General features: G+C 40.7%; 1 protein-coding gene across 1 annotated transcript in view; it reads left to right on the top strand.

Annotated features, from left to right (window-relative positions):
- Positions 1–17,449, top strand: part of nbas (NBAS subunit of NRZ tethering complex) — a 151,888-nt gene extending 134,439 nt beyond the window's left edge. Inside the window, exons 51-53 of the mRNA XM_069158355.1 lie at positions 3,457–3,604; positions 4,933–5,067; positions 17,154–17,449. Coding sequence (XP_069014456.1) covers positions 3,457–3,604; positions 4,933–5,067; positions 17,154–17,429 — 559 coding nt within the window. The 3' untranslated portion in view covers positions 17,430–17,449. The remainder of the gene's footprint in view (positions 1–3,456; positions 3,605–4,932; positions 5,068–17,153) is intronic.
- Positions 17,450–22,101: the final 4,652 nt, after the last annotated feature.

The following is a 22,101-nucleotide window of genomic DNA, read 5'->3' as shown; positions in this document are numbered from 1 at the left end:
CCATTGTTCTCGATTAAAAGTGAGCAGTACTCTGAGGACTGCAGAGACAATACAGGGTTATGCTGTCTGGAGTTTATCCTTCCCGCTCAATCAAAGCAGACTGTGTTTCAAACAATTTCGATCTGCAATCTAAAGTAGAGTTCTCCTCCAGTAGTTGTTAGAAACTCACAAGGACTTGCATACAGCTGCGTGTAGATGTCTAAGTGTGTGTAGGGTAGCTTTATGGGCTCTGATGACTGCTGTTTTGTTGATGAACAAGATATAATTATGTATATTAACAGTACTCCATGTAAATGTAAAGGTGAGTGGGCAGGAAAAGGCAGAGTACCAAGATCGTGAATTTCATTTTATACAACTTATGCTTAACCGCAAATAGTAAATGTTCTCATTATGTTCGCACATGCTTTTGATATAAGAGTCATCCAGTGCTGTGTTGTATAAAAGAAGCTGTACAAGGTACAAGCAACTCTCCCCTCACAGTTCCTGGGGAAAGCAGGAAGGAGACTTTTTTGGTGTCTATACAGTATGACTTTGGAACTTAGTTTAGACTATTTTGCCTATTGAAATACAGGTAAAGTTTCTGGTGTGAAGAAATGTTTCCTCGGTGTCTGGAAAAGTTCTTAATGAGGACACAGGCCATTAGATGCAGAATCATCCCCCCCCACCCCACACACACACACACAGATACACACACACACACACACACACACACACACACACACTACTTATGATAGGAGACACAGTGTTCTGCCTGAAACCAGTTTTTGTTCTTGACTCCCATTGTCTGGCACATTTTCAGGTGGATATTATTTTATCTGATCCAACATAAGAGAAAGTTGTTTAATGTGGATGTAAAAGAAAAATATACTGACAGGGAGACATACATTTCTCAACATAAAAGGACTTTTTTTTTTTTTTTTTTTTTTTTTTTTTTTTTTATAGCTGTGTTGTGTACAAAATGAAAAATCATAAGAGCAAGTGTTAAAAATGACCAGTCCATCTGTAATGGACAGTAGATTTGTCTCTAGATGTGTAAAGTTGTATTACACATCGAGCAGAGACGCAGTAGAAGAGATGGGATTAGGTTTTGACCACACAGCTGCTTCAAGTTCACCCCCGGATTTGAGTGAAACTGCACTGACTTTGTGAGTGTAACAGCTGTAGTCAGTCTGCTGGGACAGGCAGCTATAATCATTTCTTTTAACTACACACTGTTGTAGCTGCTGTTGTGTTGTGTTGCATTTTAAATTTAAATGCAAACAGAAACTCAGCGAGGTGATTATATTTTTGTTTTTCTCGTCTCTTTAGTCATCTTTATTTAAATCGCTCTCAGTAATTTGCTGCAACATGCGTACATACCCGTACTACACTGCAGTGAGTATATTTGAAGCACAGAGACTTGAAATTTAAGTCTGATCTGTACCCGCTGTACATTTTAGATGAAATCACTACTACACAACTCAGAATAACTTCATAACCTTGAAATGCCTCATTTAAAATGCTGGAGACATGAGGATGCTATCTCTGCGCATGACACATGGTTAACCTTAACCACTTGTCTGACTCGGTACTTAATCCTTGGTGGGATGGAAGTATGTGTGTCTGCAGAGTGAGGATTTGTTTCAGCGAGTCCACAAGAGGCTGTTGTGGTAGCTATATTCAGAGTTGCATCCAAACAGTTTCTCCTTTAGTCCTTCCGCATCAACTGAGTCATGATTCAAAGCACGAATGGATGCTGGCTGTGACTCACCCCGCATCCTGTGACAGATTTGGCGAGCGCACAGACACTCATAGTCCCATGCAGAAGTGCCTCCCCGTCCCCTGGGGGGGGGGGAGCACAGGAAGCAGCCGTGCACCAGCAGCACAAGTGGAGTCTTGTTTGTTCCCATGGCCGCATCATCCAAAAGGTGAAGCAGCTTGTCAGGACAAGACACCCCCGTTAGTTGGATGGAGAGCTGCCTTTTTCTACTGACGGACACACACACAGGAGCCCCGCTGTCTCTGTCTGTTCATCATTCTCTCTTTATTCTGCTGGCTCTTTCTATCTCTCACTCGCACACACTTCTTTTTTTTTTGCAGAGATTCATACACGCATCGGAGCTCACGTTCTAGTTTCACTACGCTTGCTCGGGAAACCCTTCAGTGGACTAATCTGACACCAAATTTCCACCACTTTAAAATGTCTATTTCTCATCACATAACCAAAGACTTATCAATATGTTACCATCTGCCCATTATCATTTGAAAGCACACGTTCATATCCGATTCCCCTTCTCATCTCAGAGTTCATTCTTTTTCCTCCGCTCCCCTTTCAATATTTAATCACATACAACTTCCAGCATCCCTAGTGTTTAGACATCTATTTTCTAACCACTGGAACCATGTTCCCTTCTTTAAAGTGGTACTTTGGTGCAGGTTTCAGTTACATGAGTGTCAGTACTGTTTTATCTAGTTAAATATTTTTTCTCAATTCATTGTATGAATATTTACAGTCTCTCTTAGTTTTGGAAGTGTGGTTGGATTCCCCTCGTGTTGCCCGGTGCGCTGGTAATGAGGCCTTGGTTTTTGCATGAATGACCATAACTTCCACACCCACTAAAATTGGTGATAGTCAGCAGTTGACTCCTTGCCATGCTAATGATAGCACTAATAAAATCATTCATTTCAACATCCGTCAGCCGAGATCTAATGAACAGATCATGAGGAGTACTGTTTTTTTTTTTGTTTTTTTTTTCCCTATGACTGATATGTATTAATGAAGATCCCTGAAGGTCGTATTGCCTTAGCATCGTTGGCATTTGCTGGCCTTGGCGGGATCTAATCGGTTACTCCAGAGGCGCTCGCAAAGGTCTTGAAAAGCTCATAAAAGAGCATGTAAACAGAGTGATGCCTGGCAGCTGTCCCCCGGTGTTCACACTGAAGAGAGGGAAAATGCAGCATGTAGGTGTTTAATATTAACTGCAGGAGTAATATGGTCAAACATCTTACACGTCAATGTCAGAATTCGTTAGTTTATCTGCAAACCCCCTGATCATTCTGCCTGCGTTGGAGTCAGCCTGTGATTTGAATGGAAGCTGATGCCTTTATTCTTATGTGGCTGTTATATTTATATTATTTATTGTGCACCTTTTCATGCAATATGGTGTACTTGCAGGAGTCGTCTGCTGTAAACCAGTCGCTCTCTAAAAGGATTACCATCTGGTCACATGGGACTGCAGAGTAGTAGATTAATAGCATTACAGTCATTTTAAATATTGTTTTGGTTTTAACACCGAGTGTTCTGGGCTAATTCTGTTCTCATAAAGACACGAACAGAGGCAGAGGTTTGATGATCTACTTTTGTATTAACAACGGTAGATCTTTTTCATGTTCAGCATGGAAGACTCCGCAAGCTCAAGACTACACACAAAACATGTAAACATTCATATTCACGTCTGTCTTGTTGCTTGTCTCCAGGGCAGAGTCAGAGCATAACCCCTGGGTGGTGCTAACCTCGGCCATGCTGACCCGCTGCCAGGGGCCAGAGGTCAAATTAGACCTGGGTCAGCAGATCATCGCCATGGTGAGATCCCTCTATAACACCAAACACAGGCTCCATGTGCAGGTAAGCAGGAAAAGAAGTCTTCTTCTACTTTTATTTTATTTTTACAGTAATGTGGTCTGGAAGTACACAAATATGTTTTTTTTTAACTTTTCAACCAGATAAACATATATAAATACTGATAATGCTAACAGGCTAAATGTGTGTCAGGTAAATTAATAGAGTAAATATAGTTTTTAATTCAATAAAGCAGCAGTGGAATGTAAACAACTACATTTACTGCTTTCCTTGTAGTACACTTTTAGTCACTTGTACCTTATATACTATTTTAATTTTGTTCTACTTTATACTTCTGCACCTCTACTTTGCTGCATATGTTAATTAATAATAATAATAATAATATATAATATGTAATTACATAACACTCTGTATTTAAAGTACATTTTGTAAAAAAAAAAAAAAAAAAATCACTGTTCATATTATAAACCAAAGCGAGTCTGTCTCCCACATGTTTTAAGTTGATCTTTTATCACTATTGTCATCACAATGCTGAACTGAGCTTGTTCGCATTCAGTGGAGCCACATTGCAGCACCGCCATTTTAGCCCATATCTTAATACAGGAGCCGAAAGCTATTAAGCATGTAACCCACAGCAACGTGTTAGCATCAGTTGAGTGCTTTTTGCAATGTACTGTATTCACTAGGCCCCTCTTTGATATCTGACGGCCCCTAATACTGTTCATGCCCCGCTGAGCGCCACGCAAGTGGTACACCAAATGCCATTCTGCCAGCTGACTGTGATATTAGTTTAGTGCTAATGCTATTCAATGTGAATAGGCTAGTGTCTGCCTGGCTGTCTAATATTTGTGCGTGCGTGCGTGCGTGCGTGCGTGTGTGTGTGTGTGTGTGTGTGTGTGTGTGTGTGCGTGTGTGTGCGTGTGCGTGTGTGTGTGTGTGTGTGGAGGAGGGGGTGGGGAGGGGTCTTTTACTCTCTTCTGAACAGCTTTAATTTGAATCTGCTGGAATGAAACCGCCAGGGCATGGGGGAGTCAGATTGCATTGTGATATCCATACATTACTGGATGGGACTGCAACAGCGCTGTGTGTCTGCTGTGTGCATCTGGTTGTGTGCAAATCTTTAAAAAAAAAAAAAGTATTAAGTGCTCGCGTGTCTGTACAGTATATGCACATCGATTAACTTTCACTGTTCCCTCCGTCTCTGCTCCCCTCTTTTGTTCTTCCTTCCTCTTTTTCTACTCTGCCGACTGATTACCTTCCCCTATTTTCATCCCGCCTCCGCTTTTGTCGTTCACTCTTTTTCTTTCATCCATTCATCCATGTTTTTAATCCATTCATCGATCCAACCCCTACCTCTCTCTCTTCCTCACCAGTGCATCAGACGCGTAGTAACCCTGCTGCTCCAAAATCAGCCGAGCCTCCAGCAGCCCGCGCTCAAACTGATGTCTGAGAGCGGTGACGAGCAACTGCTGCAACTGACTCTGGATCAGATCAACAGCATGAGCGCAGTAAGTGTCCTTGTCATAGTCTTGCATCACCCGTGTTTGAATGGAGATATTAAGTAAATCATTTACTGTCTAAAACTTGAGAAATCTGTGAAAATTGTACTTCACAGCTTCCCAGAACTTGAGATGGTGTTTTAGATGTCTTTGCTGATTCAACCAAACCCAGATTGTTTCAGTTTACAGTGATTTGAAAACAGTGAAGAGTAGCAAATCTTTACATGTGAGACGCTGGAACGGGAAAAAGTTTGGCATTTTTGCTTGATAAAAGACTTAAATGATGGAATGGATAATTAGATTATTGCCAACAATCTATTGTTATTAACTAATCCAGTGGTTCCAAACCTGTTTGGCTTGAAACCCAAAAGAGGTAATGTTTACCTTGGACATGAGGCATTTCATGACAGGAGTGGTTTTCTAAGGCCAGAGGCATCATGTTTTCGGGTTGTCAGCACGTCCGTATGTCCGTTTCTCATGGACACGATATCTCAGGAAAACCTTTAGGTACTAAAGCCCTCTGTTTTCCACCTGGGTGAGATGATCCAGTGGCTGAATGAGCTGCCAATCTGCCACAGAGAGGGTGAGAAGGGTTGTCAGAGATTCTTCCCTCTTCCTTCTCTCTGCCACTGATGCCACACTGTTCAGTTCCAACCTAATCACCTAGCTGGCCTTCTTTAAGAGCTTCTTGAGACTGCTGCCCTCCAAGACTTGATGCTACCACGTTGAAAATCAGCACTGATTACCACACACTCATAGGTACATCTACAGGAACCTGTTGCACACACTGAGTCTCCTCAGGAAGAACAGTCTGCTCTGTCCCTTCCTGAAGAGGGTTTCAGTGTTCTGGGTCAAGTCCAGCTTCTTTATTGATGTATAGGAGTCCACCGTCTTCACGTCCTGTCCCTGGATGACAAACAGTACAAAAGACCTCTTGTTCCTCTGGTGCTCCACCACACGATTTTTGGTTTTGATGATATTAAGCTTCATTGATGTTGCACTGAAGCTCTTGATCAGTCCTCTGTACTCCTCTGAGTCAAAGTCTTTTAGAGACCTAACAAAAAGACCTAAATTACACTTAAAAGATTAAAATAAAAAAAAGTATCGTAGGGTTTAAAGACAATAACATTTTGTAGCATACTATATATTCTATTCTCATCAGTTTACTAATCTTGTAATGCCTTTTTTGGCTTGACAACCTCCTCTTCTGTCACTTTCAATAATACTAAGAGCAAGGACTGATTGTGTGTGTATTTCTATAAAGAGTGTATTAAAGGTGGAATGCAAAAAAAAACCCACACAAAATGCAGGCAGGACATAAGATATGATGGAGTAAAGTCTTCTCTATTTCCTGACAAGAGAAGCTAAAAATTAAAAATCCTCTATACTATTATAAGATCAATTTAAATGAAATCATCTCAACATTCAAATACACCAACATTCATCCACTCGCTAACTGTCCTCCAGTTTTGCAAAGCCGCAATCAGATAAAGAGAGTAATCGTTCAAGACTGTGTGGGCCGCTCTCCACTATTTCCCCCATCAGATAAGCAGTTGCCACAAAGTAGGCCTCTCAGACCCAGCAGACCCTCTTTTTGTTCCTGGATCAGATAAGAGAAAGCCTCACTATTAAGCGACAGAGCTTCTATTAAATGAAATGATCATGCTCCTATATTGGTACACCTGCTCTTATACCACAGGGGAGAAAACGGCAGAACTGAGGGAGGCAGGGAGCTGCGAGGTGGTGAGAGAAACGACATGTGATTTCAGATGTGGGAAGAGGAAATCACAGGGAGGAGGGATTGGTGTTGAGAGGGAGAAATAGGACAAAAAGGAAAATTACAATGGTAAAAGAAAATAAATGTAAAGAGTTTGAGACTGAAGGAGAGAGTTCAGAGGATAGTATGACTGAGGATGGTAGAGAAAAACAAAATTAATAAATCAGAGAGCGTTACAGAGAGGATATATGATTGGAGTAATGTGTCTAGTGTGTCATGCCGCTTTGAGAAATGATCTTGCTTCCTGAGAGCTGAATGAACAGGGGCATGTTCAGAGCAGCACTGAACAGTATTCATCTGAAGATAACATCAACGGAGACAGAGAGAAATCATCTTGCATCTAATACATCTGATAAGGTGTTGGCCTGCTGCTCACCGTGGGGCTGTGTGCATGGGAGCGCTTGTTTTTGTGCGTGTGCGCCTGTGTGCATCTCTTCAAGTGTGTGAACATTTCTCCTTGTGTGACTGCTGTGTTTATATCTTGTACTACTTTATATTTTGTACTTGTACTACTTTTCTACTACTTTTCTACTTTAGAGGACCTGTTCACTCTAATTATATTACAAAAAGTGTTTGGAAGTTGTGTGCATATCTCTTCCCATTTTAAAGCCTCATGCAGGAAAGATTCAGTGGAGTTATCTCAAGTCAAGCCAAAAGTAATTATCGCTCCAACGGTGCTCTCTTTTTCCTATACTTAAGATATATATACCTCATTACTTGAAACTCATCGTAATCCTTTCGCTGTAATGTGACAAGGTCAGGAGTTGCTGTGTTGTCAGCCTGCAGTTACTGAATGAATGCACCTGTACTCATTTTTATAATGACATTGGCAAAAAAAAAACAGCCCATATAGACATGGTCCTTTTGATGTTGTGAATCAGTGCAACCTTTAGTGTTCACACTCTGGGTTTGAAATCTCAAAACTTTATTGAACTGGGAAAAAAAACAGTTTCTTTAGTTCCTTAGAAAAACTGATTTTCTCACATATATCTTTGGTTTCTGACATAGTTTTATCTATCAAGGCTCTGAGATATCTGTCTCTGAGACTTTGCCTTCACACAAATGCAATAAAGGTGTATTGAATTTTGTGGTCTCTGCAGCATTGAAAACTCACTTTTATAAATCTAAATGCAACTTGTACTTCAAGAAGGAACATCCTGGTTTCTCTGGATAATAAATGCTGTTAACAGTTTACAAGGGGCCTATTTCTTTAAGAACAAGTAGTTTCAATGAAATTGTTGAGATTTGTGAAATCTCTAAAGGAACCAAGAAAAACATACCACTGGAGCTGAAACACACTGGTGCCACAAAATGAGCATTTTTTTTTTATTTTTTTTTTATTTGTAATTTTACCATTAAATCATTTTATCATTCACATTGATCCTTTTTTTTTTTTTTTTTTTTTTTTTTTTTTAACCTTAGTGACTTGCACATTTTTTATTTTCATATTTTCATAATCAAACCCAAGCTGATCGAAGAGCACAGCACTCGCAGTATTTGATCAGATCTACACCTACTCTAACTTGTCACCACCTAGTGCACATTAGCCATTAGCAGGAAGATCTGAAATAATAGATTTCTCTTTCAGTTTGTTCAATTAGAAATTCAGTGAGTCTAAGGAAGCTCAACTGTTAATTGACTGTAGTTACTATTCAGTTACTGCCAAGCGTTTCATTGAGGTTTGCTCTTTTGTCACAGTTTGTTTCACTCCATCATCCCAGATAGCATGTGAAAGGTTCCCTAAATGTCACTCTTAATTTATTACAATATGAACAAGCATGAGGTTGAGTTTGGACACAATGCACCTTAAATTTATCAACACAGCGCTCCTGATTATGTACATTTAAATCACATGCCACTCTGAGTGATTGGCAGGTGTTATCTTCAAGCACTGCCTTGCCGTTGTGTTCCTGGCGCTGTTCGCTGTTTCTGATGTCATAGCTTACTGTTGTTTATTTTTACACATTGTTTTCCTCTCCATCAACACGTTTTTTTTGTGTGTTTTTTTTAGGAGATGCCCCTGGGATTATGATTAAAAAAAGATTAATTGTGTAGATTATTTTTTAATTAAAATTGCGTTAGAGAAAAACACTTGGCTGGAGTGAGATGTGCGTTCATGTTGCTGCACATTTAAAGTGTCTTGCTTTGGCGTGGTAGGTAAACGGGGACACTGGGCTCTGTTGGAGGAGACCACAGTGGGCGTTGGAGAACTAAAGGAGGGAAGGAAAAGGAGTGGGAGTAGTGCAGATGATTTGAAAGGGAGATAAAGAAGAAGTGGAGAGCATTCAGGGTATTACAGTATGTCTTCTCCCTTCCTTCCTCCCCTTTGCTGCTCCTTCTAGTGACGATGTACAGACTCATATGGAGGAGAAGAGCGCAGCAGAGGAGGAGAGAGGCAGGAGTTAAGACCAGTCTGACTAATGGGACATGAAGATTAAGGGCCTGATACGAACTGTCCTGCCAATAGGAATGAGCTTTCACAGTATACTGTTGATACAGCTGCATATGCGCACAAACACACACATGCAATCCGGCACTCACCAAAGTTTGATGTAACAAAGTGCTCTATTAGTCCCTGCATCTTTCCAGCTTCCTTCTTTAAGGCTTTCATTTCCAGCATTGCACTTTTGCAATTTACAATACTGACAATGGAGCATTTACTACCCTCAGTAATTTTTAAAATAGCTGCAAACCATCACATTTCCCATCTGAAACGACTATAGTGAATTTTATAAGCTGTGGCTAGCTAGTCAATGACGTTAACATTAGCTCCATAAATTGGTTAAATTGCTGTCTCTGTTTTAAAATGAGAATTCTGTAAAACTGTCCTAAAAGTGCACTTGATGGTTATGATATTGTGCTTTAATGGAGATCAAGAAACAGCTTTGTTCTTGTATTTCAGTGCAGAGCTAGTTAGTTCTTATAGTAAGTATGAAAAGGAAAATTTTAAATGAGACTTTTTTCATTACCACATAACTGTCTTTGGCTGCTTAGTTTACATATTTGTGTATATTTTCAAATAAAACATTATAGGAGCAGTGTGTAGAAATTAGTTCACTCTTACAAACACCTCACCTCACCTCACCTCACTCTCCCATTCCAAACGTAAAGAGAATCTACGTTGGCCATAAAAAACACGAAAGGTGTGAAAGATATTACGTCTCAGTCATGAAAACACAATAATTCTGAGTTTCAAGTGATTATAGATCAATGAAAATGTAATTATGAAAACCTTTTTCCATTTCTGCAAATAGAATCCCCTAAAGTCCTTCACACTGAACCTTTAAACTTTATAAGACAAAAAGCTTTGAGGATGAGAAGCAAACAGTGTGAATGGGAAACTGGAAAACACGATCACGCTGGCTCGGGTTACTGGAGTGGAAACTTTCCCCAAATCCAAAAAGACAGAGCCGTTAACGACAGCCTAAACTTTACTAGCATACAGATTAACATGCATTTTAAATTTTAATGCATTGCCGCAACTCTTTCCGGACCTACTTGCATTTCCATGGCTCTGACTGGCCAGTTGTGGTTTAAGTAGCGGTCAATTCATGATTTAACTGCTTCTCTTTTTTTTTTCTTCTTCCATGTCAGCTTTTGCATTTTTCACTCGTTTTGAATTGAATGCGCGCTCTTGTGTACGTGTATAATCAGGTAAAAAAAACAACTTCAAGGCCTCTCCAAAGACTCAGATACAACTTGTCCATGTGCCCAGTGGAGCAAAGACAAAAGCTGTGTGTGTGTGTGTGTGTGTGTGTGTGTGTGTGTGTGTGTGTGTGTGTGTGTGTGTGTGTGTGTGTGTGTGTGTGTGTGTGTGTGTGTGCTTGATTGAGTGATTATGTGTCTAATTACTTGTTTAAGTGGGCTTGTTTACAGGTTTTGTGCCATATTGGACCTATTAATCTAGCTCTGTTTGCTTGCAACACAGTTCGATGATTCCTGACTCGCTCACTGCATGTGTGTGTTTGTTTGCTCATGTGCGTCACAACCCACTTTTATTTGTATTTTTTTGGCTTTACAGGCTCTTCCTCTGTCACTTTCGATCATGTTGCACTGTAAGCAAGGACTGTGTGTGTGTGTGCGTGTGTGCGCGCGCGCTCAATTTGGTGCAGCACTAAAGCCTGGGGACAGCTCGGATGGAGTGATGGGAATCAGAGCCTGAGGAAGGAGAGGAGAAGGATGAGAGGAGAAGGAAAGGAGATAGTTGTGTGTTGTCTGGCATTCCAAAGAAGCTTTATGATTTAAATGATAAAAGAAGGCTCGGCCATGCATTATGTATTAGGCATTGTACGTGTACTGTAATTCCAATTAAGCTCTCAGCTGGGCTGAGCTCAGGGAGAGAGAGGGCGAAGAAAAATGTGTACAGGAAATGAGAGATGTACAGAGCAGGAATAGAAAACAAGGGTGTAAAAAATTGACCAGACCAATCAGGCAACATTTAGTGGCTTCTGAAAACAAGCAGGAAAGACAACCTTGGCTTTCTCTGACAAGGCGAGACAGCAAGAAAGGAGAAGGTAATAACAAGAGCGAGAGGGGGGTTGGACATCTCATGGCTTCGGTTTGATGTGTCGGTTCTCTTGTCACGCTCGGTGTTTGTTCACTCACTCACAGCGCGCACCAGCTGTGAGTGTGAGCACACACACACGAGACAGAAGATGCTTCTTGTTTTCGCTTCTCTAAAGAGACAGACTGGCTGCTGTTTGAACCTTTGGAGAAGATTTGGAAGAGCGTTTAACCTGACACTCACACATACATGTGCACACACAAAAAAAACCAACCCAAAAAACATACACCCCAGGACAGGTTTTCATATTCTCAAAGCTGTTGACCTTTGATTAAAAAAAATAAAAATAAAGGCATGATGGATGTTTTCCCTCCACAATCTGATTCTATATCTGATCTGTTTGTAAAGGCGAGGCCTGGACAGACTGCAGAGAACACACGGTCTGAGAGAAAGGTTGATGAGAGATGAGCACATACATGGATGTTTTCGGTAAATATTTATCCACACAGGTTTGTCAGACTTTGAGCAGATGGTTAGCTCGAGAGTCGAGTCGGAGGATGATAGTAGTAATTCCCTTTCACAAGAAGGATCTGAGTTTGAGCAGATGTTGTACAAGTATTATTACTGCCCAAGTGTCTCCTAAATAAGGCCCTGAAATCCCAGCAGATCCACAAAAACCACTCGCGAGCTGAACCTGGCTCCTCGTGCAGACATTTTAAGACCACGAGTCAAAGCAGCAGTTTTGACTGAATCCCATGTGGAGGAAGAAAACATTGCTTCATGTGCAACTTTGCCTTTAAAGTTCAGTGGCTTTGACGTGCATTGAAAAATAGAAAATAGATAGTTAAGCCTGAAAGAACAATCAAATATCATTTGGGAAATTCAAGTGAAATTTATCGACAGTTGTAGCCTAAGTTCATGGTTCATTTAAGCCATAAATGCTTTTTAAGTGACAGATATAGCAAAAACATATTTAAAACAGCCAAATTTTGCTCCACTGCTCCACTTTAGATGAGTCCAAAACCCCTTCACATGTCAACAAAGAATTAAATTTAAGTTTTGCTGTCTTCAAAGTAATTGTTCACAATTTTTGCTGTCTTCCTGTTTTCCGGTTATAGGATGGATACCAATCTCTTACTGTCTTTACACAAAATATATAATAAAATTGCAAATTGTCGTTTTTATTGTCGACTTTTTGAAGGATTTTAACGAACATAATATATTGTGTTGAATAGTGAGCTTTACAGGTGCTTAAAGGCAACTCGTGTTATGTTTGAACAAAGACAGGGGAGCTGTTTGAAAATGTGATATAGTCATGTCGTTATATTGTAGGATTCTACTGCAAGTTGATAAACTCATTTATTGAATTGACACTCTTCCCAACCATGCCTTCATGGTGTTTCATGGTGCATATTGAAAGTTGGATATTGAATAATGTAGCTTTGTTCTCGAGTAACAATGTCTCAAAGTAGCTCATGCGCAGAAATATGTTTGTAGAAACTGAATTTTATATTTGAATTTAATTTGTAAAACTTGAACAATTGCTTTAAAAATTGGAATCTGTATTGCTCAACTTGAAATTGAAATCTTCGTTTGAAGCTGAATTTCATTCAAGTCAAAACTGAATGTTTGATTCTGAATTTGAATTAATTTGGTTTAAAACCACATTTTAATATCAATGAAAATTCATCTCTCTAGATTCGGTTCTCACATTTCAAATTCAGTTCTTGAAATTCAGATTCAGTTCGTGTCTCACATCCGGGTCTTTGAGGAAGAGCAATCGAGAGCAATTCAAATATAAATGGTTCAAATTCAGTTTCTACTGACACATATTTCTGTCCATAGTAGCTTCACAGGTAAAGCATAGGAAAATTATTCAGGAACTGCTTTAATTGTGACTTTAGTAAATAATATAAAAGAAGGATATGAAGATTTTAGATGTAGATATAAATTAGACTGTTTGGGGTTTCTCTTTGCACTCAGCTGTTTTATACCACATACTTATAGGAGTTGTGAAAACTGGAGTAACTGCAGTGCCTGAAATGTGACCGAGCTGTTCATCCTGTAAAAAGGACATAAAGCTATCTGCTCGGCTCTGATATCAAGATTCTCCTCCATCCCTCCATATCTCAGCCGCTTCTTCACATCTATATTCAGCTCGACTGTCAATCCAACTGACTCTAAGACTCAAATCTGCTGTCTCTCTTGACACTGTCAAACAGTAATAGACTGTTTGTGTGTTTGTATGTGTGTGTGTGTGTGTGTGTGTGTGTGTGTGTGTGTGTGTGTGCGTGCGTGCGTGTGTGTGTGCTTGTGCTTGTGCTTGGAGGACCAGGCCTGTGCTTGAGTGATGTATGCCGCTTTCTTCCTTCCATAATGATCCACCGTATGCAGGAATAACTGACTTTGTGTGTGTCTTTGAGAATGTTTGTGTGTGCTGATAATATGTGCATATATCTGTCCTTACACCGGTCACAAAACACAGCAACAAGTCCGAATCTTTGTCCTCCAAATGCATAACGCGTCATGTGGACCAAACTCTCTGCATGTGATCATTTATGCGTGTGTTGTAACTGTGTTGTGTTGTGCAGGTGGAATATCTGTTGCACCTGCATCTTCTCCCCGGTGGTTGATATTGTGTCACATTTCAATCGGAGTGAAATATATACGTTTCCATATTTTATTTTTGGACACCACTTGGTAGAGTTTGAGATAAGTGGTGTTCATGTACTACACGCAGAGCCATGTGTTTGCTCCCGGTGTGAGCTCTCATTACAGCCAAACATTACGGCAAGTGATTTCAAGATTTGCAGGCTTTAAGCTCAAATTAAATCTGAGATCTGAGGTTAATTACACTCAGATACTTAAAGGGCATCACAAGACCGCAGAGGTTAAGGCCTATAGATTTTAATGATCCCCTGACCTTTTCCCGTAGCACCATCATGAGGCTGATTTTGGGTTTTTATTGAAATATCTCGGAAACTATTGGATTGATTGTCATGAAATATTTTACAGATTTTCTTGTCTTTTTCGAGATAGTTGAGTTTTTATCTAGAGCCACAATCAATTTAAAATGATCAAATACTTTGATTTATGACCAAATTCCTACTAAAATAATGACATTCCCATTAACCCATAGCCATATTTCTGTGTTTACTGCTAATTAGGAAACACGATAAACAAAACGGCATGTTTGTAGTAATATTGCAGTTCTGTACACTATTTCTAATGGTCCCATTAACATTGTCCAAGTTACCAAAAACAATATCGTGCAGCGTTTGCTGAGTAGCAGCAACAGCGGCCTCTGTGGCCACAAGTCATATTCACAGAAAATCATAATGTCAATGCAAACAAGCAATCACGTTGTACACTTGCGTAATGCTCACGTAAAAATATCTGGTCAACCAAATTAACCCTAGAAAACTCAAATTTCCCTGACAACAAGAGCACTTATTCCCAGTACTGGTGTCGAACTGCGTTGCCTCGCAAGTTTGTTAACATCACTTTGAGATTTCTCAGTAGCAACCTAAAACCGCTAGAAGTTCAAAAGAGCAAGAAACTCAAAAAGGTTGGACAATTTGAACAAACCAACAGGTTAGCTAAACTAGAGAAACCGGTTAACACTGAAATTATCACCCAACCTATTTGTGGTTAAAATTCAATTTTGACTGTTACTGTATTTTCCTGTAGTTGTGGCCATGTTTAAATTGACCAACATTACTAGTTTTACACCCAAAGAAAGGGGTTCACATAATCTGACTAAATGTTTTGGCTTGTTTGTAAATGGCTTCATCGTCTAACTTTGTTTTCCCTCTCTTGTCTGACTTGTTATCGTAACAGTTATTGTCATTTAAATAAACGCATTTTTCTTCAGTGGGAATTTGCACACACATGGTTTTTAAAATCCTAGTTTTCGATCCCGCACAGAAAGACCGTTTGATCCCATCCGCCCACTTCCAAAGAATTTACATTAGTTCCTCCTTAATTCGTTAATGTTTTAAATCTTTCAAGATAACAAGTTTCAAAATAGGTCAGTGTTCAACACAGCTCCAGAAGTCTCATGTAGAACCATTTGTTTTTTGGGCCTCGTGTTAAGTTTGCAAAATGAAAAGTTTGAAGCTGAAGTGTGAAGGGTGTTTTGAAGTGCTTCTCAGTTCTGGTGTGTATTCAGTCCTTGCAAGCAGTTGGCGCACTTAAAAATGTATGTATCTGCTGCTTTCAGTGCATGTCTGCCTTTCTACTCTCTGGCTCGCCTCCTCCATCTTTCTCCATCAGACATTTTCTACACTCCTAAGCCTCCTCTTCTCTCTTGTCTTTCGTCCCCTTAATTTTCATTATACCCAGGTGACCTCCTCATCCACCTCTGTCTCAACATTCAAAGATGTTCCTGTCTTCTCTCCCTCCCACAGCTTGTCATGATTTATCTGGTCATATCTCTAAATGGAAGGCCTTGAAATTGTATCATTAGCCATGCATGACATCCTCCATCTCTACAACTGTTGTCTGCCAACGCTCTCTCCCGTCCTTCGGTCTTTCTTTAAATGGTAAATGCATTCAAATACAGAATGCTAATGCTATTTTGCAGATCTACTCACAGTACTACAAGGATAAGCTTATATTATGTGTAAAATATAATCAGTAATTGCACTCGGGGACAGTGTCACTTTGATTGACAACAGTCTCCGAACTCTCGTGCGAAATGTTCAGGTTCACCGATACCCACCATCCTGTAAGCAAAGTCGTCTTTTTTTTTTTTTTTTTTTTTTTAAAGGCTTTTATGTTTTTTTAAGGATGACTTGTCCTTCAAGGATAGAAAGATGGAGCGGGGCTGCTACAGAGATGAGAGATTTCAGAGGTGAGGGAAGGAAATTCATCTGGCTCCGCTCACCTTCTCAACTACACGAGAGTAGACATGGGCTCCACATTTATATTTGATCTGCCTCAGCTCCAAAAATACCCTGACAAGAACTGGCTGTTGTCTGTGTGCGTGCCTGCACGTAAACAAGTACAGCTGCGCCAGTGCAGGCTTAATAATAGAGATGGCAAACAGGTGAGAGGGTGCAGAGGAGGTGGACTGAGTCACAAGAGAGAGGCAGAGAGACGACCTTTCAACCCCAGCACTCTGCCTGGCTTCTGCCTGGCCTGTAAACCACCCACAGCGTCCCCCCCCTTTCCCCCAACAGCATTTAGCTGTTTAAATTTGCATGTAATTCATTGATGTAAAGAGGCGGAAGATGGGATTAAAACATTACGTAAAGGTCTGTTTATGGCTCTATGAATATGCGCTCCGAATTGATTTGGTAACTGAGAATGTTCCTCTCGAAGTTGCAAATAACCGCAGGAAGAAAAAAAAAGGAGAAGGGTTTGTGTGTGCATGTCTGTGTGAAGGCTCCTGCCAGGGGAGCGGTGGTCAGCCACGGGGCCAACACTGGATGTGACCTGACGCTCTGACCTCATCAGGTTTCGTCAACCGTGCGACATTGTAATCACACACGGCATTAAAAAGCTGTCGCTGCAGGAAGCTACAATACCTCTAGTTTCCACAGAACTCTGTTGTTGGTAAAAGTCCAAATGGACCAGCCGCTTTCGGTGGTTAGTCAGCCCGTAGGTGTTTAGAGTTGAAGAGGTCTGCTGAATGATAGCTTGTTACCTGGAAGAGAGACTGGTTGCCAAATTTCTGGCTGCTTTTCTTGGCATACGTTCTCTGCAGGGAAGAAGAAAAAAAATAAAAAATGTGATCACACTTGAAAAGAAAAAGTTAGTTTCTCCTGACTCTTATCCCCACATGTGTGTTTACACTTCTTTTTCCTCCAGGAGACGGCTTCCTCCTGCGACGCAGAGCTCCTTTCGTTACTCCTGGATGCTAGGCTCCTGGTGGGCTGCGTCTCCTCAGCCCTGTACCCCCTGCTCAGCTCACACATGCTGTCCCACCAGCAGGAGGGAGGCTGGGACGTGGAGAAAGCTGCCGCCGAGCTGGTGGCAGCAGGCCACGGGCCCGAGGCGGGCTCCCTGCTGCTGGCTCACCGTGGAACCCACCAGGCCCAGTTCACCTTCAACTCCGCTTTGGCCGTTCTCCGGAAATGGCTGTGAAGGAAGGAGGAGGGAGGTGATGGTGGTGGTGGTGGAGGGAGGTGGTGGTGGGTGGGGGGGGCGCGATGGGGACCGTAACCGCATGCTGCAGTGACAAGGCAGCCTTAGGTAAGGAGAGGGGGGGAAGGACTGGAGTTCCACTGGATTGAGAGCTGAAGAACGAAGAGTGAGGCAAGAATAGAAGTAATAGCAGGTGATAGCTCTGCGTTTAGTTGTGTAATCAGGTTTGGGGTTCATCAACGGGAGACACGTCAACAACAAACAGCAGCGTCTGCCTTGAAGGTATGAGAGCGGATGCTTTTAATGCTGAAACATCTGCTCAATTAGAAACACACACACACACACACACGCGCGCACACAAACACAACCTCTGCTGTCAGTCATGAATGAATATTCAGACTGAGGGCTAATCACAAAATGCACTGGCTGCTTGCATTTATTTTATGTGTGTGTGCTGTGTCCTATTGTGTGATAAAGTAATTGAGCAGTAGCCGGGAAGCAGTGGGTGGATATTAGCCTATTGTTCCGTGACAGGTTTGCCTCTTTAATGTCCCATCATTAAACACCCTGCCTCTGCTCCATTGTTTTCCCCCTAATAATGTCTAATTAATTCCATCTAAACAAATTAGCCCCACAGCTGCCCCGTGCAGCGTGTGCGGATGCACAAATACTGTATACGAGACACCCCAGCGATATCGTGGAAAGCTAATAATGATGAGGAATAAACGTGTGTGTGTGTTGACGCACAGCCCGATGCTGTCAGCCCGGTTTGGTTCACTCAAATAAATACAAGACTTAAATGCAGCTTTCATGCTGTCCCGCCTTTCACATCTGAAATTAAAAAAAAAAAAAAAAAAAAAAATCGAAGAATGAGTCATTGTATTTCTATTTTTATTGTATTCTTCCTTCCTCTCAAGAGTTGGTGGAAAAGTACAGAGTTGGGAAACATTTCTTGTCAATTATACGTCTGTCAATCTTTTTTTGATTGTTAAAGAAAAGATTTTTCAAAGTCGACCCTGTTAACATCTCACTGAGTTTTACTTTTCTTTTTAATGAACGGTTTTAAAAACGGCATCCATCTCGTAACGAATGCATTCAAAACATTTGCATTATAATTACAGTGTTTTTATGTTGTTCCAAGATAATTGCACAGCCATCTGACCCAAACAACGAGCGTGTATTTACTGCAGCCCTCAAATGCACTTCTCATTTTCAAGCAGTTCTAGTTCTTTAAAGTGTTGTCACTGGTCAGCTTTCACAACTCCGTGGAGGGTTTGGAGCAACCACCTGCTTTTCTCTTCTGAATCTGCTGTCGCCAAAAGCATTCAGAGCTTTTATTTTTCTGCTGATAATTGCTAATAGGCGAAAGGATTTTTTTTTTTTTTTTTTTTTTTTTTTTTTAATGTTAATTGCAAGGCAAAGATTTGGAATTATCTTGTTTGTTAAAGCATTAAAAGTGTGATTTTTTAAATATTTTTATTTTTAGACTGTTCAAAATGAGACCGATACAGTGGTGCTGACTGCAGGTCCCCAGAGCAGCTAGTTTTGTTTACTATCTGCACTAAAAAAATATGCCTCCCCCATCAAAGTAAAACATCACTTTAATGAACAGCGGGAGGAATAATGGGGTTTTGATGTGGATTAGATGAGAACGAAGATGAATCTTTTCATTTTTCTCATTGTGTTACTAAGGAGACGGCAATTCCCTTCATGTAAAAAGTGTGCTTTTGGTCAATCAAGTCCTGCTCTGAGCGATGGTGCCCCGCGTGAGCGTTACTATTTTTGGCTGAAGCAAGAACAGTTTTGATTATTTCGCTTTATTTGTTAACCTTGAATTCTAACAAAAGAAAACATTTTCTTCTTGTGAAAAACACTTGCGAACCAGTTTTTTCATGCACAAGACATAGAAACTCTCACTCGCCACATCTCCTACTACAGGCTACATAAACCCCACAAGGAACCTTTGCATTTGTTTTTTTTTTTGTCTTGTCTTCTCAGTTGTTTGAAGCAGGTGGGGAAAGTTGGAAAAGCTCCAATCAGGAATTTAATTGCACGTGAATCAAAAGGGGAGTCTCTCTTTTGGGTTGTTTCCTTGTGTTTTCAGGACATTGTCAATCAATTCAGCTTCACAACTTGGATGAAGCATGTTAGCTAGTGTACATCTCGTTGCAGATTGTAAATATGGATGTTTTTCTGGGTTTAATTTTAATAGTTCCCTTTTTAAGTCATGAATATTTAATGCTATAGAGAAAAACTGCTGAAAGCTTGGTATCAAACCTGAAGTATTTTCGTACAACATTAAATATTCATGACTAAACATGCAACAACCAGAAATAAAGTTTGGAAATAAACATCCTTATAATTCATGGAGCAAATATAGAGCATTTAACACCTAAAACGCAGCTAATCATCGTCATCATCAATTAGAACTGTGTGGCTGCTGTTTGACCAGATTGGATCTAAAAACAATATGCAAAACGATATGCCCCTAAAATATTTTCTCCTTATTTCTGTGATTATATTTTTAATGAAATGACAAAATATTGAAAAATGTTTGATTATTAATTTCTAGAACATACAATTGCAAAATACGTGTAATAGTCAGCATGCACCTAGAAGTTATCCTTCAAAAATGTAGTAAAAGCTCAAATATAAATGATCTGTTCTTTAGTTTGTAAACAACGACTGTAACTCAGTTAGATTGTGATGATATTCAAAATCATACCGATATTATCGCGTATCGTTGGACATGGTACACCTCGACCACACACTCGGTATAGAAACGTTAAAAAAAAAAAAAAAAAAAAAAAAAAGCTGAAAATCTCAATTAAATATCTGTTAAAGTTGAACCCCCAAACTAATAAGCTGACTGAAAAATGTGGTTTCAGGCACTTCAATATATAAAACCAGGTTGTCAGGGGCTTTTAAAACCCTGTACTCGTGTCTGCGTCGTGCTTTAGCTAATTATCCAGATGTTGAAAACTAGCTTGGACGGTTCTTGATGACCACCATATGGAATTGTGGCTTTGGTGGCTTCAAGGTCCATTTAAATCAGTTCAGGCAGTAATAAGCTGATCATGTTTCCATATTTGCTCATTAACTTTCTCCTGCTGCCCTTTAAATTAATGAATATACCTCACAATGATATCTGCATGGCTTTTCTGTAAGCACTCTTATTTTAGTTTTTGGGGGGCAGCGAGAAAAAGCAAAGTTAATTTCCACAAATCCCCCCCATGGTTAAGTTCCCACTCAGTATGTTTTGTTTGAGATCCCCTTATCTGTTTGCTCCATGAGTGCAGAGTGGTATTTGCCTTCCAAACCCCTCTATCATTGACAGGATACTTTTAGTCCAGCCAAAATAAGAATATACTGTATATGATTTCCCTTTGTGAAATCTTAAACAGTAATTCGCTTTGGCAGGCAACATTTAAAACAGCTGCTGGAGTCGAGCATCTCGTATCCATGACAGGCAAGAAATTGAATAAAGGCTGTGGCCTGGAGGTATTTACCCTGACAGCAATGCCGCTGTATTTCAAGCCCATTCATTGGGAGATGGGGCAGCAATGGGTGGGTGGTCTATATATCAAACAAGAGAGTAATGAATCTCCCACCTGTGGAGGGATAGAGGAAAATGAGACAATCCTGGTTTCAGTACCAGGTCGTGTGAAAATACAGCCTCACACCCGGCTATCAGATGGGCTTCTTCTCTGACTGCGTTAAGGAAATGTCAACATTATGCCATAAGAGGAAATAATGCTGTCGAGATTAATGGTTTAGTTTCATAGCGTTCCACTCCTACAGTCATGGTTCTGCCATTTAGTGCTTTTCCATGCCGGTGTCTGACACTGAGCTTCCCAGGCTTAAGAAAATACACAGATGTTCATTACCTTACGAGTTCCATCAACTCTGAATTAAATTGGTCTCGGATAGTAATTGACCCAGGTTCGTTCCTACCCTTGAGCTACAACAGGACTCTGCTTTTGACCCCGGCCAGCATGAAATCAACTCTTTGTGCCAAACTAACAAGATTACATGAAGCCTTGTTGTAATCTGAACTGTTAAATCCTACAGTCATCGGGTTGATCGAATCAGTACACAGACCTCTGGCTGTCGGCACAGCAACAAAGGGGTATAACGCAGGTGAGATATGACACCCCCCCCCCCCCCCCCCCCCCCCCCCCCCCCCCCCCCCCCCCGCAGTTATGCTCTCTGCATGGCGCAAACTTCGTTGTCTGCCCGAGTCTGCGAGGTTCTTCTTGGACACCTCTGTGGACGTCTGCAATTTGTGGCTGTGTGCAGAGATTTGCCATTTCGCACCATTATCATTCATCTTTTATACAGACACACAGATGGTGTCAAACGCCTTGTGACAGCAACTTCTTTGAATATGGCACCATCACTTTCACGACCAAAGGGCCACCCCCATGTCCACCATTGTGAAGCGGTAATGTGCCTCACATGCAGCCATGAGGACAGTGGAGAAGGTCGTTTTGTGCTTTGATTTCTACGTGCTTCCCATCTTGTTACAAAGAACTATCAAGAAGACGTCCATGGCAGTTGTTTGGAGGAAGGCCGGCACTTTTAAAATATGCTTAGAAGGTGATTGGATGATCCATATGTCCATCACCGCTATCACAGGCTAACTTCAACCAATCAGATCATCATCAAAAAC

Source organism: Embiotoca jacksoni, unplaced genomic scaffold, assembly GCF_022577435.1.
Source record: "Embiotoca jacksoni isolate LCO1_2020_lvr unplaced genomic scaffold, fEmbJac1.0.p SCAF_23, whole genome shotgun sequence".
Classification (NCBI taxonomy): Eukaryota; Metazoa; Chordata; class Actinopteri; family Embiotocidae; genus Embiotoca; species Embiotoca jacksoni.
This window is presented reverse-complemented; position numbering and strand designations above follow the sequence as displayed.